General features: G+C 43.1%; 1 protein-coding gene across 2 annotated transcripts in view; it reads right to left on the bottom strand.

Annotated features, from left to right (window-relative positions):
• Positions 1-17,889, bottom strand: part of SLC35F3 (solute carrier family 35 member F3) — a 546,340-nt gene that overhangs the window by 135,557 nt on the left and 392,894 nt on the right. For both annotated transcript variants that reach the window (XM_075532778.1, XM_075532781.1), the window contains one exon: positions 16,969-17,302. In XM_075532778.1, the coding sequence (XP_075388893.1) occupies positions 16,969-17,302 (334 nt within the window). The remainder of the gene's footprint in view (positions 1-16,968; positions 17,303-17,889) is intronic.

The following is a 17,889-nucleotide window of genomic DNA, read 5'->3' as shown; positions in this document are numbered from 1 at the left end:
TCATCCTTTCAGGGCCTGTTTGCAGGGACTTAGAATCAGTGGATGTGTGGGATTGATGAGAGGGGACTTGGGCCTATTTCTTTTTCACAAATCCTCTAGTTTACCAACCATGGTGCGCTTCTCCCAGTGTTGGGTCATCCCGATAATACATTTAAAGTAAGTCAGACAACAATCTCGCCATCATTGCTTCCAAGGAGCATTCTTGCTTTACTTCTTCCAATATACAATTTTTCATTCTTCTGGTAGTCTACAATATTTTCAATGTTCTTTGCCAACAGAAAAGTAAATTTACCAATTCTTCTGTTTTTTCATTGTCCAGGTTTTGCATGTATATAAACCAAACTCACTGCCATCAAGTCAATATTGACTCATAGCAACTCTGTAGGACTGGGTAGAACTAACTGCCCCTGTGAATTTCCAAGACTAAAAATTTACAGTAGTATAAAGCCCTGTCTTTCTCTCACAGAATTGTTGGTGGTTTTGAACTACTGACCTAGTGTATCTCAGCCCAATGTATAACCACTATGCCATCAGGATTCCTGCATTGAGTGCATATAGACATGTAAACTGGCCATGGCTTGGGTCAGGTGCACCTTGGTCATCAAAGTAACACCGTTGATTTTTAAGATCTTTAAAGAAGTCTTTCATCCCATATTTGCCTGAAGCAATACATCATATGACTTTACTACTTCCACGGTCATTGATTGTTGATCTATGTAGAGTGAAATCTTTGACAAGTTTAAACATTTTGGAATTTCTCCAATAAGTAATCACAAATATCTCTTATGAGGGCTTCGGACCACACTTAACTTAACTTGCTATACTAATGAAATGGCCCTCAAATTGGGATGCCCAAACCAGAAAAAACACACTGAGTGATAGCAACTATGAAATGATCTAGTAATATTGACTATCTTCAGGGGCTCCTGGTTGGAGAAAGACACTGATTCAAATGGGATTGTGATATATACTTTGGGTGACAGAAGCGCTGTACTGGGAATCTTCCCAGACCTCACGCTGTATGTCTCTTAGAGCTGATCCTCATGTGTATTCTTTATTATAAAACTGTAATCATAAATGGTGGTATAGTTGTTATATATTTGGCTGCTAATTTCAAGGTCAGCAGTTGGAACTCACCATCTAAGGGAGAATGATAAGGTTTCCTACACCCATGAAGAGTTACAGTCTCGTAAACTCACAGGGGAAATTCTACCCTGTCCTATGGGGTCCCTATTGACTCAATGGCAGTGAGTTTGGTTTTGGTCTATAAGCATAAGTATTTCTCTTCCTGTGAGTCCAGTGAATCATTCAAGATAACCATTGAGATCAAAGGAGTAGCAGGAGTCAGCAGATCAAAGTGAAGGAACTGGAGATACCCAAAGTATCAGTTCCTCCCGAGAGGCAGTGGGAAATGCCGACATTTGTAACCAGCAGGTCAGAAGTGAAGGTTTTATGGAGCTGCCTAAACTTTCAGCTAGTGTCTGAGATATTAGGCAGATTTCATAGTATGAAGTCTTGGATTGACACTGCAGTTGGGGAAACTATGTCCTCTAACTAATTTGATCTGACCAAAATCCAAATGGCTAAGGTCAGAGAAAGACGTGCTGCATGTGCAATCAATGTCAGAACAGCGGAAGAAAGGAATTGGAAAGTGGGGGGTTGATGCTATTTCCTTGCAAGCACCCAGAATAGACACCAGCTATGCAAAGGATTTGATTTCATTCTGATTTGAAAATCAACCATTATAATTTACAGTGATTCCTTTTCCTCCAGACTCAGAATTCTTTACAAAAGGAACAACATTTTGGAATGACGTATTGTGAAATAGGAGAGAAAATGAAAATGTTCCCAAATCCCTTTACCCTGTGGCTCAAGTGAACATGAAGTAACCCAAAGAAATACAGTGTGTGTGGTAGGCCTAATAAGACAAAGCTGTACAATTCACGGTCGTTGAAATGGGTAAGTTCAATCTAGGTCAAGACAGGCTTCTCCTGACTCCTTGAAGCTGATGAAGCAGAGACAGCAGAGGGCACAGGCTGGTGGACGCATAGATTCAAAGTTATCCAAATGAATCAACCATTGGTATCCTGGGATGGGCAGACAACACAACAGGAAATCATCAAGGAATCAGATCCAAGATCCAGCTCCAGCAGAAGGTAAAGGTCCAAGAAGGATTCATTTCTGCTTAGTCTCTCCATCTTATACAAAAAGCTTTATGACACCAAGGGGGTGTAATGAGGCTGTGATCCAATTGATAGTTAAAAAGCAAATAAACAATCTTATTGGCATCTGATTCACATATCATACAATTCAATAGTGCAATCGTATTAAAGAGTTGTACAATCATCCCCACAGTCAATTTGCGAACATATTTTTCTTTCTTGTATGCATTGTTACCATTTCCCCTCAACCTCCCCAGCTATACCTTCCAAGAAACCACGAATGCAGTCACTGTCCCTATAGTTTTATCTATATATCATATACAGATAAGTATACCAAAAACAAAACAAAACAAAAAACCCACTGCACTCTGCATGATAGCAAAACCAGTCTATGGCCAGAGGGGTTCACTGGATGTTTAAACCCTGTGTAGATCCTGAAAATGGATTTTGGGCCCTTACTGCTATCCATAGTCTCCACAAACCAGGGGTTCCCAATTAAGCTCTGATACCATTCCCTCCCTCAGATTTGGATTTTATTGCTTGTAATCCTTGGATCACACAGGCTGCTGTGCTTCTTCCATGTGGACTTAGTTGATGCCTCACGTAGATGGTTTTTGTTTTAAGACAAGCCTTTAAGACCCCAAACACGATACTTTCTGATGGCCAGGCACCATCTGGTTTCTTCACCACATTTTGTTATAGCTCCTATATCTTCAGTGATCTCTTCATGAGGATGAACATCAGAAGGGCCATGTCATAAGAACAAATTGTTTTTAGATTTGGGGTATAATTAAGTGGGAACCCAAAATGCATTCATCTATTTATGGTTTACATATATATGGTTCACTTTAGAGACAACATTGTTATTTTATGTTATAGCGCATTATCAAATCATCTCCCTAGAGCAAACTGTTATTCTATTACTAGTATCATTAATTTAGCCAAAGGTATAGAACCAGAGTCATTAATTTTTCCAATGGCATACAAGTATAGGAGAGCTTCAGAGGGCAACACATGAATTGTTGACTTTTGCAGATTAAACCCTTAAATAATGCCTGAGCATTATTTATACAAACAATGGGGGTTGGCAATAAGGCAAAACTTTCCTTCATATTTATTGACAGTGGCAGAACCAGGCCTACCAGATTAATACAATAAACAAAGCCAATAAAACAAAGCCAGAGAAATAAAATATTTGTGAAGTGAAAACTATAAAAACACTTCATAAAAAAAACAAAAGAGACTAACACAAGGGCTTCTGAGAAGATGGAGACTAAGTAACACATACTAGAGGGACACTGAAGAAATCAGCGCAGGAGAGTTATTAAGAGGGAAACTCCACACTGCCGGGTCACAGAAGGAGCATCCTAAAGATAAGTAGGCACAGTGGATTTTGAGGAGCTGGGGGCTTTTGGCTTACCACAGTGGAGTCCAGCTAGGTTTTGACCTTATTCCCACCATGGTCTCAGCAGGAGCGGGGATCATTTGGAGCCAGTGCAAGGGCTTTATCTCAACACAGCCACAGCTTGCCACTGCCTCAGGGCAGGTTTAAAAAAAAACATTTTATTAGGGGCTCATACAACTCTTATCATAATCCATACATACATCAATTATGTTAAGCACATCTGCACATTCTTTACCCTCATCATTTTCAAAGCATTTGCTCTCCACTTAAGCCCTTTGCATCAGTTCCTCTTTCTCCCCCTCCTTCCCGAATCCCTCCTCCCTCATGAGCCCTTGATAATTTATAAATTATTATTTTGTCATATCTTGCCTTGTCCAACATCTCCCTTCACCCCTTTTTTAATTTGTCCGTCCCCCAGGGAGGAGGTCACATGTAGATTATTGTAATTGGTTCCCTCTTTCCAACCCACTCTCCCTCTACCCTCCTAGTATCGCCACTCACACCCCTGGTCCTGAAGGTATCATCCATAGGGTAGGGTTTAAACAACCTCCAGCCCCACGGTCAGGCATTGGAGCTCAGCGATATTGTTACTTTTGCTTCCCTCTCTTCTCTCTGTCCCCACACAGTCTCAGGGGATTTACTTTTCAGGTATTTTCCCTTTGTTTTTATCTTCCCTTTTCTCTCATACATCACTGCTGACCTACAGATCACTCCCATTACGCCTGCCATCTACCCAACTGGGAGAGCTCCACCCTTTGAAGCATAACCAGATGCTGGGGAAAGCCCACCCACCCTCTGCCAGAAGCTATTTTTCCCAACTTCTTCTGTAGAAAACTTGGCCTACCTTCTTCTGCAGGAAAGTCCGCCCATCTGCCCTGTGCAGTGCTTAACACGTGGCTGGGGAAATCCCACCCACCTTTTCCCAGGGAAATCCTGCCTGCATGGCTGGGGGAGCTCCTACCCATCCTCTGTGGTCCCATGTGACTGAGGGAACTACCTCTCACCTGCCGTAGTGCCTCACAAGGCTCAAGGCAGCTCAGCTAACACAAGTTAATACTCCATGCTGCTGCGGGATCCTCTGCGCAACATCCGCAGTGATCTACCTGACCAGGGAAATTCTGCTCTACACCAAAGCAGTGCTCTACACAAAAGCGGGCAACCCACCTGCCTTCTGCCACAGTCCCCTTTCAGTAGGCATCCCCACACACCCTCTGTGGCACCCCAATCTGTTGTGGGTCACACAATCACAGCTTCTTGTGAGATCACCTAGTACAGCACCATCCTTGCAGGTCCACAACCTGGCAAGCAGCGTCCCCTGAGAGGACCATTCAACTTGTCCTCCAAATAGAATACTGGTTGACTAGGGAAAGAGTGAAGCCACAGGAGGATAAAGTGGTAGGCCAATTCCATAGTGCACTTAGCTGTAGGTGGTTAGAAGAAGCATTCCTATGAGTCTCCCAGAGAGAGCCAGTGCTCTTTGACTTTCTGGAAAATGGTACTAGGCTCCTATAAAACAACGCAACGCAAATAACAATCAGCCCCAGTGACCTCAACAAAAAACAGGGAAACAAAAGATTTCAAAGAAGTCACCTGCAACAATAATGAGATAATTTTTGGAGGAAAACTTCCCCACCTTAATGAATGAAAACCAGGCAACCATTCAGGAGGCTGAAAGAATACAAGCTAGATTGATCCCAAGAAGTCACCAAGGTGTATAATACCAGTAGCTAAACTATCCAACTTTGAGGAAAAAGAGAAAATCATGAGAGCAGTTACGGAAAAACAAGCAGTCACAAATACAGGCTCCCAAATATGAATATGCTCAGAGCTATCAGTGGACAATATGAAGAGGAGGAGAGAGTGCAGTAACATATTCCAAAAATTGAAGGAAAATAAAGCAAACTAAAGAATACTCTATCCAGCCAAATTATCTATAAAAATAAATGGAGAAATAAAAGTCTTTCCAGACAAGAAAAACTCAAAGAAAATGTTAAAAGAAACCCAGCCCTACAAAAGGTCCTTGCCGACCCAGTATTGGCAGCACTCACCGAACATAAATAAGAGACTGCCACATAGAACAACTCCACTCAGAGGGCAACAAAGGAAAAACAGCCCCCGAGATAGCATTGGTTTAAGGGTGGAAACAAGCCAAGAAAACACACACACACACACACACACACACACAGGCACAACTCACTGATAAGAAAGGGATGTAGGAAAACACCCAACACAAAAGGTATAAGATTTCACAGAGTCCACAGATGGAGGTAATAACTCTGAATATCAATGTTGTTAACTCAGGCATTAAAAGACTGAGGCTAGCAGACTGGTTTAGAAAAACACAACCCATCAATCTGCTGCCTCCAGGAGACACATCTCAAGACCAAAGAAAAAAGTAGGCTGAGAATCAAAGGCTGGAGAAAAACATACCAAGCAAATAGCAATCCAAAAAACAGCAGAGGCTGCAATCTTAATCTTGCATAAAATTGACCTCAAAGCGAAAACCATAAGAAGAGATAAGAAGGGACACTATATAATGCTCAGGGAATGGTAGGCAAAGAACCACTAAGCATTTAAAAACATATATTCCCCGAACGAAAGACCCACTGAACATGTCAACCAAATGTTTCAAAAGATGAAAAAGAAATCATAGCCTCAACAATTATAGTATGTGACTTCAATATATAGCTCTCTGAGAAAGGTAGACCACAGGAAAGAAACTCAGCCATGATATCTAACACTATATTTTGACTCTTTGACCTGATAGATGTTTACAGAATTCTTCACCCAAATAAAAATAAAAAACCACATTATTTTCAAGCCCACATGGCACATATTTGAAGATTGATCACATGCTGGGCATAAGGTGAATGTGCATAAATTTAAGCACATTGTTATCAAACAGACCTCTCTCTCGGTCCACTGTGCCATAAGGCTGGAAATCAACTAAAGATGAAGAAAACAAAAGCAAGCCATTGGAGGATGAATAACTCTCTATTGCAAAAGGAGTGTGTACTGGCCCAGTTTAGAGATGAAATTAGGAAATTTCTAGAAACCAATGAAAATGAGAACATGACGTACCAAAACTTATGGGACACAGCAAAGTCAGTTATCAGAGGAAGTTTCATAGCATTGCATGCACACATGAACAAGGAAGAAGGACTTATGACTGATATGCTGGCACAAAATTTACAGCAACTGGAGCAGAGTCAACAGGACAATCCTGCTAGTAGCAAAAGAAAAGAAATGATAAAAATTAGGCTGAGATTCCAGAGAGGGAAAATAAAAAAACTATGGAAAAATTAATGCTGCTAAAAGTTGGTTCTTTGAAAGGATAAACAGAATCGACAGACTGCTGGCCAACCTAACCAAAGACAGGAAGGAACACAATTCACTAGCAAGGATGAGGGATGAAAGAGGGGACATTACAACAGACCCAAATGAAATCAAAAGGATAATTACACAGCACTACAATGAACTGTATTCCAATTAATTCAACAGCTGGGAAGACATGGACAAATTCTTGGAAAAACAATCCCTCCCCAGTGGATGTCAAGAATCTCAACAGACCCATAGCAATAGAAGAAATAAAAAAGGTTATCAAGGGATTACAACAAAAAATCTCCCAAGCTAGATGGCTTCACTGGAGAATTCTACCAAGCGTTCAGGTAAGAACTGACACCAATCCTACACAGACTCTTCCAGAACATAGAAAAAGATGGCAAACTCCCAAACACCTTCTATGAAGCTAGTATAACTCTGATACCAAAACCACGCAAGGATCCCACAAGAATAGAGAGCTACAGACCAATATCCCCAGTGAACATCGATATAAAAATCCTTAACAAAATACTGGCCAATGGAATTTGAAAGTATATAAAACCAATAATTCACCATGACAGAGTGGGATTCATACCAGGGATGCAGGGATGGTTCAGCATATGAAAGACCATTAGTATCATTCGCCACATTGACATGAAAAACTATAAAACCACATGATAATATCAATGGATGCAGGAAAAGCATTCAACAACATCCAACACTAATTTCTGTTTAAGACACTCAAGTAGATAAAAACGAAAGGAAAATTCCTCAAGATAATACAAGCTACATATGAAAAACCAACCATTAACATGATAGTCAATGGAGAAAAGACCAATACAATCCCACTGAAAAACGGGACCAGACAAGGATGCCCCTTGTCCCCACTCTTATTTAACATTGTAGTGGAGGTTTTAGCTATCAGCATAAGGCAGAGAAAAGACGTCAAATGTATTCGCCTGGGGAAGGAAGCTGTGAGACTATTGTTATTTGCAGATGATATGACTTTATAAATGGAAAATCCCAAAAGGTCCACAAGGGGAGTACTGAGAGCAAGAGAGGAATATGGCCGAGTGGCAGGATACTAGAACAATAAACAGAAATCCATCGGACTGCTACACACATCATATAAAACCACAGAAGAGGAGATTGAAAGGGTGGTAACCTTCACAACTGCCAAGCACAAGTTGAAATATCTAGGGATATAGCTGACGAAAAGAACAAAAGATTTGTAGGAAGAAAACTACAGAACAGTATTATAAGAAACCAAGAGTGACCTCAACAAATGGAAGAATATCCCAGGCTTGTGGATTGGCAGACTAAATATAGTAAAGATGTCCATCCTGCCCAAGGTACTACATAACTTTAATGCAGTCCTGATACACTTACCCTCATCTTTCTTCCAAGACATGAAAAAAAATGATTACCAACTTCATATAGAGAGGGAAGAAGCCAAGAATTAACAGAAAACTAAAGGAGAAAGACAGAGTGGGAGGGTTTGCTTTACCTGACTTTAGCACATATTATACAGCCACAGTGGTGGGCAAAACCTCATGGTATTGGTAATATGACAGGTACTCAGACCAATGGAAAAGAATTGAAAACCCAGAAATAAAATCACCAACATACACACAACTGTTCTTAGATAAGGACCCCTAAAATATCAAGCAGATGCCTTCTTCATCAAGTTGTACTGGGAAAAAAATGGATATCTACCTGCAGAAAAATGTAACAAGACCCTTATCTCATTCCATGCACAAGTATACACTCAAGGTGGATCACAGACCTAAAAGTAAAACCCCAAACTATTAGGGCCATCAATGAGGGAATTCAGACAAACCTGAGAACTTTGGTGCTGGGAATACATAGGCTATCAGAAACAGGGAAGTACACAAATACAGATGAGTCACAAACTGACAAGTGGGATATATTGAAGATAAAACGCTTGTGTACATGGAAAGAATTCACCAAGAGAGTAATAAGAGAGGCCATGTACTGGGAAAGCATATTTAGCAATGACATATCACACAAAGACCTTATTATAAAATCTACAGTACTCTGCTAGCTTCCAAAAAGATAAAAACGAATTGCCCACTGAGGAGGTGGGCAAAGGACCTGAAGAGAAGTTTCACAGGGGCAGAAATCTGAATGGCCAATAAACATACAATAAAATGGTCCTGTTCATTAGCCATAAGAGAAATGTAAATTAAAACAACAATGAGATACCACTTAACACCCTCAAAGATAACCCAGTTGAAAAAATCAGAAAGCAACAAGTGTTAGACGGGCTGTGGTGAGACAGGAACTCACATCCAATGCTGATGGACCTTTAGGTATGTACAGCCACTATGGAAATGGATGTTGTGATATTTAAAACAGATGGAAATTGAGCTACCATACGACTCAACAATCCCCCTACTGGGCATATACCCAGAAGAGGCAAGAAACAAACCACGGCCAGACATCTGTGCTCCAATGTTCATCACAGCACAGTTCACAATTACAAGGAGTTGGAAACAACCAAAATTTCCATCAACAGAGGAATGGATTAAAAAACGGGTACAGACATACAATGGAGTACTACGCATCCCTAAAAAGCATTGTTGAATGCATGAAGCATATTGCCACATGGGAAGAACTGGAGGAAATTATGCTATGCGAAATAAGCCAAGCACCAAAGGACAAGTACAACATGAGCCAGCTCATGTAAGCTGAAAACAAAATTGCAAAAGGGGCACAGGGAAAAAGCAACTGTATACAAACATTCCTGGGGTGAGGTCCAGGTAGTATGGCAGGGGCCAGACCAACCCAGGGACATATATGGTAGCCAACTAAAAAGGAGAGGGGAGGAAGAAAAAAAAAGACATGGGTAGTGGGGAAAACAGGTCACTAACCTACCCAAGGCAAGGTTGTTGTTTTTTATCTCCACAGGGAAAGAGGGACCAGATTTTCAACCTGGTGCTCCAAGATGTGAATGCAACATACCTGCATGAAGCAGGGAACCCAACAGAGAGGATTGAGGGGCTGTTTGGATGAGATGGACTGGCCAACTTCATATTGTATATTTTCATTGTATATTTTCACTGTACAAATAAAAGAGGAAAATAAAATGGATTGTTGTTGTTGTTGTGTTTTAAGAGACAGAGAAAGACTCGCAGCCTTAAAAATCCTCCAGAGTATTTACTCCTCAGACCTAAACCCTGGTTATAAAAGGAGAAAAAATAAACTTTAAACTGACTTAATTTCTCTTTTGATACACAGGTTAATTTTTTTTAAGACACATGTAGATTTTCAAGGAATTCCACTCCCATGGGTGTTAACAAGTGATAGGGACGTGCCTGCAGAGCCAACAGCGTCTTCCCCAAGTGAATTCAGACTTGCCACTTCCTAAACTGAGAATACATATCTGTTTGCTAAAGCCATCCGCTTGTGGCATTTCTATCACTGCAGCAAGACATCACTAAGATAGGTGCATGTTTTTATTCATTCAACTTATTGTTCCACTGCCTCCAAAATTAAACAAATAAGCCACCACTCCTGTTCCAATTTTGCTTCCTTGGCCATAACTGAACACATTTGAAGCCCTGTCTAAAACTCTGATTAACATTCTGGGGCTATACTATAAACCTGCTACTTGGGTGGCCACCATGTATGTTTGTGTGGAGGTGGGGGATATTTTGCCTCAGTAGAAGACTGACCAAAATCATCTGGCAAGAAGATAATTATGTATAGTTTCCATTGCTTATCACCAAGCAAAAGATATGGGTCACATAAAAAATTACAGCCCCAAACATTTGGCCACTTCTAAACTAGTTACAAAAACAAACAAAAATGAGAAAACATCAAGTGTGGTGGTCTTGGATGTAGCTTGCTACCAGGTCTGGGTTGATGATCCTTGGAAATAAGATAGGAAATGAGACTTAGAGAAACTGGAGATGACTCCTTCAGGACCAGTGGTGAGAGTGGCGATGCCTGGAGGGTGGAGGGTATGTGGGGTAGAAAGGGGCAACCGATTACAAGAACCTACATAGAGCCTCCTCCCTGGGGGATGACGGCAGAGAAGAGGGTGGGGGGTGGGGCATTGGACAGTGTAACATATGACAAAATAATAATAATTTATGAATGATGAAGGATTCATGAAGTATAGGGGAGTGGGGAGGGAGGGGGAAAACGAGCAGCTGCTATTAAGGGCTCAAGTAGAAGGCAAATGTTTTGAGAATGATGATGGCAACAAACGTACATATGCGCTTGACATAATGGATGGATGTATGGATTGTGATAAGAATTGTACAAGCCCCCAATAAAATAATTTTTTAAAAAAGCAAAAAAAAAAAGAAATTGGAGATGATATAGGAAACAAGGAAGGACAAAAAGAAATCAAGCACTAAGCACGGGCTATTTCACTCCTCCCTCCTGCACTCGGAGCTAGTGAGTAGGGCAGGGGATTTGGATCATCCTAGAGAATCAGTAGGTTCGGCCTTCTTCCCACTGTACTTCCATTTCTGGGGGCACCAGGGTAGCTTTGCCTGAAGCATGAACTTCTGAGGAACAAAATATGCTTGAGAGAGAGAGCTGAGCACTCCCAGGGGAAGAGCGGGAGTCATCGAGTGCAGGGAGGAGTGAGCCAGCGAGGAACCCCATGTGAGGCTTGGGTGTAAAAGAGACTGGAAATACGAGGACAGCCAAGAGCACCTTCACACACACAGAGGAAAGGCCAGCTGCCAGCACTCCTCCTTGTTTTAGCTTTCTCCACAGCACACAGCACCGACTGACATTTAACTGGCTCGTTTCCCTGCTAGAAGGTAAGCACCGCAAGGACAGGGATTTTCAGTGATTTGGGTCACTGGTACACAGAAGATGCTCATTAGTTTATGGAGGAAAGGGTAGCTCTAATCTTGTAAGGAGGAGGGAAACTGCTGCCTAATGCTATCAAGAACTCTTCACAGGAGCAACACTCAAGAGCCTCTCTATGGCCCAGGACAAACAAAGACCAGCCTCAAGCATATATTTCAATATCTAGACCCAACACTCCCAGGAAGCCAGGGCCCTTCTGGAGCACAGGGAATCAGGACACTGGCTCGGTATTCATCATTTCCTGAAAAGAGAGTCTTCATTTTCAGAATACTTGAAATTGGTGAGAAAAAGCTGTGGGCCGAAGAAGAAAATGCTGATGGTTCAAAGCAAGAACCTTGGATCTGTCATACTTGAAAATTTATGCTCTGAGTTCTTAATATTGCCCAGCAACTTATTGCACCCCTCCCCAAACTGACGGCCACAGCATTTCTGATGTCTCATAAGAACGTCATCTATCACCAGTTGTGTGTAGCATTGTAAATCGTAAGATGGCTGTAGCTCTAATTACATCATCCATCTATGTTCTATGCTTTGCCTGACAAAACTCTAACCTCGGATAGAGCCCTTCTCACCCTGGTCTCAAGCTGACTTTCAGTCTTAATATCGGCTCTGCTCTGTTCTTGTCCCCAGGCTGCAGCCAAGGCAGATGCTTCCTCCTTGCGATATTCCACCCTGTTTAGACAGAGGTCTTATTCCCATGCTTAGTGAGTACCTCAAAGTAATCATCAGTCTCTGTTTTATTTAAATCTTTTCCACCACTCTCTACACACAAACCCAGAGGAAATGCTTGCTCCCCTTCATGGTGCCCCCTCATTCTCCCGGCACTGCAGTAATGGCATTTCCAAAGATCAAATCTGTCCATGCCTCTACTCTGCCTAGATCCTGTGACAAGCAGTATTCACCTTAGAATTCAAACCTTCTGTGTGGCGGAGTCGGCTTGCCAAGATCTGTCCTCTGCCTAACTGATCAGTCTTCTCTCTTCCCTCATCCACTACCCTATTGCCTCTGTGCCCCAGTCAGGCCAAATGACTCAGAGTTCACTTGCCTTTTCAAAGTTACTCAATATGACTGGTAAGCTCTTGCCCTTGTCCTCTGTCACTTAGAAGACTATCTGCTCATCCTTAAAGAAACGGTTCCTGTCATTCCCTCTAAGGAATCTTGCCCTGCACCCCTGTATCTAACTCCACTTTGTTTTCTCTTTAACTCCTTTACCAGACTCTTTGAGGACAGGGATCATGTCTTACTCATTCCTAATTTCCAGCCCAGAGTAGATGGTTAGGCTGAACAAGCTTCCATATTGTGATTGTTCTCTGTCCTTAGACTTTGTTTGTTGGATGGACTTTCTGGCTAGCAATGCCATATATTTCCTAGGTAAGTCTGGGAACTTCTACGTACTCATCTGAGGAGCTGTCTTCCTGGATCAGAGGCATTAGGAAATCGAGTGTGCTCACACCTGCCTTCTGACATCCTCTCTTCCATATTCCTCCCCCGCCCAACTGAACAGATGTCTGGGAGAGTCTGGGGAACAGAATTCTATTTTTGGTCCCTAAGTCCTGGGCACTTGTGCTTCTTCACAGTCTCTCTGGCTGATGTCAGTGGGAGACTTTGATAGGTAAGTTTATTGTGCCAACATCGCCAATGAACATATGTGGGATTAATTGAAGGGTGGAGAGATAAATAGCTCGGCGAGCCTCGCCTTTCTTGTCTCTTGCTCTTTGATGATCGGATCAGCGTGCACCTGCCTTTGCTTGTTCTCTGCCTCAATTTGCAAGCTACACTACCTGTGGGACACCTATCCCGTGGACTGTGTCACTGTAGTTTGAGGTTTCTTCAAGATCTGCTTCGCCACACTACTGGAGTATACATCTCTTGAGCTGGGGACTGTTGGACCCTGTCATTTGGCTGACTGTTGGCGACCTGGATTGCTGTTTGCGGCCTGTGGCTGAATAACCTGAATTGCTCTCAAAACATGAAGAAGTGCCAGTGTATTAGCTGTATCATGGAAGTGAGTTGCACTGAGCCATTTGTACTGCTTTATAGATTAATTAACTGTTGATTTCTTATGATACATATAAAATCATTAGTGTCCTAGTTTTGTTTCTACAGAGAATCCTGTCTAACACAGAGAACACGTAACCGCACTTGGGTTACTGACCTTGTGGGAGAAGGAAGCATCCACCTGAAGACTCCAGGCAGTGGGGCTTGGCAGTTTTCACATTGACTCTAATTCCAGACAATGGGACATGGCCACAAGGAGGCTGGCCAGTGTTCTTGGCTGTCCTGTGCAGTCACAGGGTAATAAGCTGATTTCTCCAAAACCAAGACTCGCCCAATGCTGGAGGAAAGCCACTCCATAAATTAGATCCACTGCTCAGGTGGGAGATGAACAAGCACCTTAGGTTCTTCAATATGGCTCAGACTGGATATCCTCAGGCAAAAAGGGCTCCTCTATATGTGTAGACGATGTCTCATGCAGTCACATGCCAACCCTTAGGGCCAGGTAGTGCCAGCACCCTTCATTTTCATAGGGGTCTTGGAATGTTCCAGTGGCTCCCCAATAAGGGGATTCCCTAGCTAAGGGCGAAAAACCAGGTAAGAACAGACCCCAAACCAACTTACACATCAGGACTCTATTGCCTAGAGAGCCCTCATTCTTCTCATTGGCCAGATTGGCAACATTTAAGAATATCTGTACCCGAGACTTAACAACTCCAGGGCTTTCACAATCCACGTGTGGTCCCTGGGCCAGCATCCCCAGCACCCTTAGGGAGCTTGCTAGAAATACAGTCTCTCAGACTCCCCACCATGCTGGACTTCTGGAACAGTATCTGTCTTTTAGCAAAATCCCAGGTAACATGTAGGATGTGACAGCAAGGAGTTCAATGCCAGGCAATATTCCCTTATCTATCTGCTCAGGTTTCCTCTTCTAGCTCCTACCAGGTCGTAAAGGACCTCCCCTCTGAGTGCTTCTGAGACCTGGATTGTCTTCTCTGTGGAAATTGTCTCTGTGTGTTTCATTTTCTGCTAAGATACTTTTATTCAAAGAATCCATCTTCTCAGCTGATTCTAGAATTTCTGCAGTATGAATTTGGACAAAAGCATAAAGATGTGCATTTCATTTCTTCCTAAGAGTCCTCAAGTCTGTTTAAAGAGCTCCCAGTCTGCGTGCTGATAAAGTTGTGATTTTCTGAGGCTGGTCGGCTATGCCTTTTCCTCTTTTTTGAGACTCTTTCTTAACCCCTTCAATGGTGTGCGTGACTGAATGTATGTATTCAAGAATCTTCCCAACTTCCGTGTGAACGCAGTTTAAAATCAGAAGGGCTTTCAAAGGTAGAATCTGGACAAGGTTTTAGCCTTCAATAAACAAGTTATGATTATTTAAACTCCCACCCCCAATTCTCCTGACTCATTCTAGACACTTTTATCTTTACCATAAAAGGACAATGGATTGAAATCAAGGTGTTTATGTCTTTCTCTCTGTATAAACTAATCTTCTTCAATGTCCCTTCCTGTTTTCCAACCTTGACCTTCAAAGCACCAGTGAACACTGTTCCTTCAGAGTTGTGTTTTCAGCACAAAGAAGTGGTGTTAGCCCCCATGTAGGTGACAGCACAACCAATTTTGTCCCCAGGTAGTGATGGCACATGTATAGCAATGACGGTGCTTCTGTTCAGGTGAGGCCTGCTTGGGCAAAGGAAGCAGAAGTAGAATATTTCAACTTCTCTCCCAATAATTCTTTATCAAGAAAGTAGCACACTCAACCCTTTTTTAGAGGCAACAGTGGACAAAGAAAGGCAATCATATCTCATTTGTACAAAGAAGAGCAAACTCCAAATTACAAATTAAATACACTTATGGCTACCATTCCTTCTTCTTTGACTAGAAAGCCAATATTCTCCTCTTGTCTTTGGGACCATCTTGGGCCTTATTTGTCCATTTTTTGTGCTGTGATTCAGAAGAGGTGCTGTAAGTGCCTCTTTAGCAACTTTCACTTCTCCCTGAACAGCTGGTTTACATCAACAGTGAGAATGCCCAGGCATGGGTAGGATGCCATGACATGCAGCCTTGTCCCCCGCATTTGCTGTGAATCCCTTTCACCAAGGGGAGGAGAGGCTGGCCTCTAAGGCTCTGTCCAAGTTCATCAGCCTCTCCCTTTAGAGAGATTATTCCTCTGGTTTACAACCTAGACGTTTAAAGGAGTCAGAGCAAACCCTTCTGAAGGTTAAGCAAGCAGTGCCTACTTTCAACTATACCACAAAAGGGCATTCTGGGTAGTCAGCAAAAGGGAAATTCTGATCACCTAATTTGCTCCTTGTATCCACAGAAATGACCCCAAGCTCTTTTTACTTATTTTGTGCCTACTAAGGCTCAACTTCAGAGCAAGGTTGGGGTTTCAAGCAGATCATAACAAAATGAACGCAGCAATTTAACAAATGCATGAGTCTGGTGGAGGTGGATAATAAAGGTGTGTTGGGGAGAATGACAGCGGTGAAAGAGTGAAGAATCTTCAAATTCCAATTTTTATTTTTCTCACATCTAAGACTAACAAAGGTAAGTTTCCAGGGCCTGCAGTGTCCCCCGGCCAGCACTCTCTCCTGGGCTGTTCTGACTCATCCTGACGTGGACCACTGGCCTCTGGCACAGCCTACATTGATCCTTCAGCTTGCACACTGGGGACTCAAGAATGGGACTGTGCAGGAAGGCAGGCGATCCCTGCTCCATGCAGAGGTAAAGGTCGGGGCTGGTACTTTGGGTTTTTAAAGGAACATCATTTCCCTGGACTTAGTATTAAAAATAAAAGTACAATCAGTCAAGTCTTGGCACTACTTTGGACTTGATGTCCACCCAGCCAAGTGTGTGATTAGACACAACAAGGACTATCTCTGACTGAGAAGTGAATTCAGCAACAGCGTCTTTGAAATAAGCATCTCCATGAGGGGAATTAAGGCACAGGAAACAAATGACACCTGGTCCTCACCTGGACTAGTGAGGAGTAAGGAAGTTGCCATTCCAGGCTTCCAGGGGACGCCAAATGTTCATATTTCAGAGCAATGGGTCAGGGGCCAAAGGAACAAGGATTTGAACTTGTGAAGACCCCACTTCCATCCCACCTTCAAGTCCCTGTGCCATGTCTGACTCCTTCCCTTGTGGTCCTTCTCGGGACCCTGCTACCGGAAGCAGGTAAGCCTCCTGCAAGAAGGCACCTGCAGGCCAGGCTGCGCTTACCTGTAGCTCTGCTTCAGAGACTGCTTCTCTGTGGACTTGCAGATGTGGCCCACGTAGTACAGTGGGAAAAAGAGAACGTTCCAGTTGGTTGCAAACCAGGTGAGGGTGAAGGGCGCATCGAATATCTTGAAAGTGAATTTGGCAAGTTGCGTGGAACCCGCCCAGGAGGCGCACACACACAGCACCACCGCCACACCCCAGAAGGCTTTCTTGAGCTGCACGCTGGAACATTGCCAACAGAGGTGGCCAGTCCTTCCGCCGGTCTCTGTCCCGGCCGCCGCCTGGGCCTCCGCAGCCGCTGCCGGGGCCGGAGTGTCCTGGGACCGTTCTTCCCCTGCAGGGAATAGAGAGTATCCTTAGCCGGTGCCTAGACCACACAAAACATAACTCCACCAGGGCGTTGCATTGGTCAGAAAAGCAAGAGGAAGCTCCTGTGTAGCTACTACCCAGCGCCCATTGGCAGCAAGGCCAGTTCTGAGTCAGCAATGTGGTCCACAACTCACACCAAAAATGCCAGCAGGCTCCTCTTCCCCATCAGAATCTTCCTATGCAAAGAGCGGCCCTGGCCCAGCAGCAGTCACCGCTGGGCGCTCCCTGAATACGATGATTCTCAAGATCCATCCCAGAGGATTCACTTACTAAATCTTCCTTTGGACAGGTGACCTAAGGTGTTCACCATAGAGTAGCTGAAATACTTGTACAACGGTGTGTTTCAGCACACGCTTACTAGGGTACTGGGGATGCCCAGAGAAGAAGGTCATAGGCCTTGACATCTAAGAGCTTCCTCCCGCGGTGATTTAAAAAGTCTTGGAGTCAAGATGTTTGTCTTCTTTTACATGTACAGCAACACAGACCTGGTCTCTGTCTGTCTTTCTATGTATATATAGTCTCAAAACTCAAATTCACTGCCATCAAGTCAAT

The sequence above is a fragment of the Tenrec ecaudatus genome, chromosome 1, assembly GCF_050624435.1.
Source record: "Tenrec ecaudatus isolate mTenEca1 chromosome 1, mTenEca1.hap1, whole genome shotgun sequence".
Taxonomy (NCBI): domain Eukaryota; kingdom Metazoa; phylum Chordata; class Mammalia; order Afrosoricida; family Tenrecidae; genus Tenrec; species Tenrec ecaudatus.
This window is presented reverse-complemented; position numbering and strand designations above follow the sequence as displayed.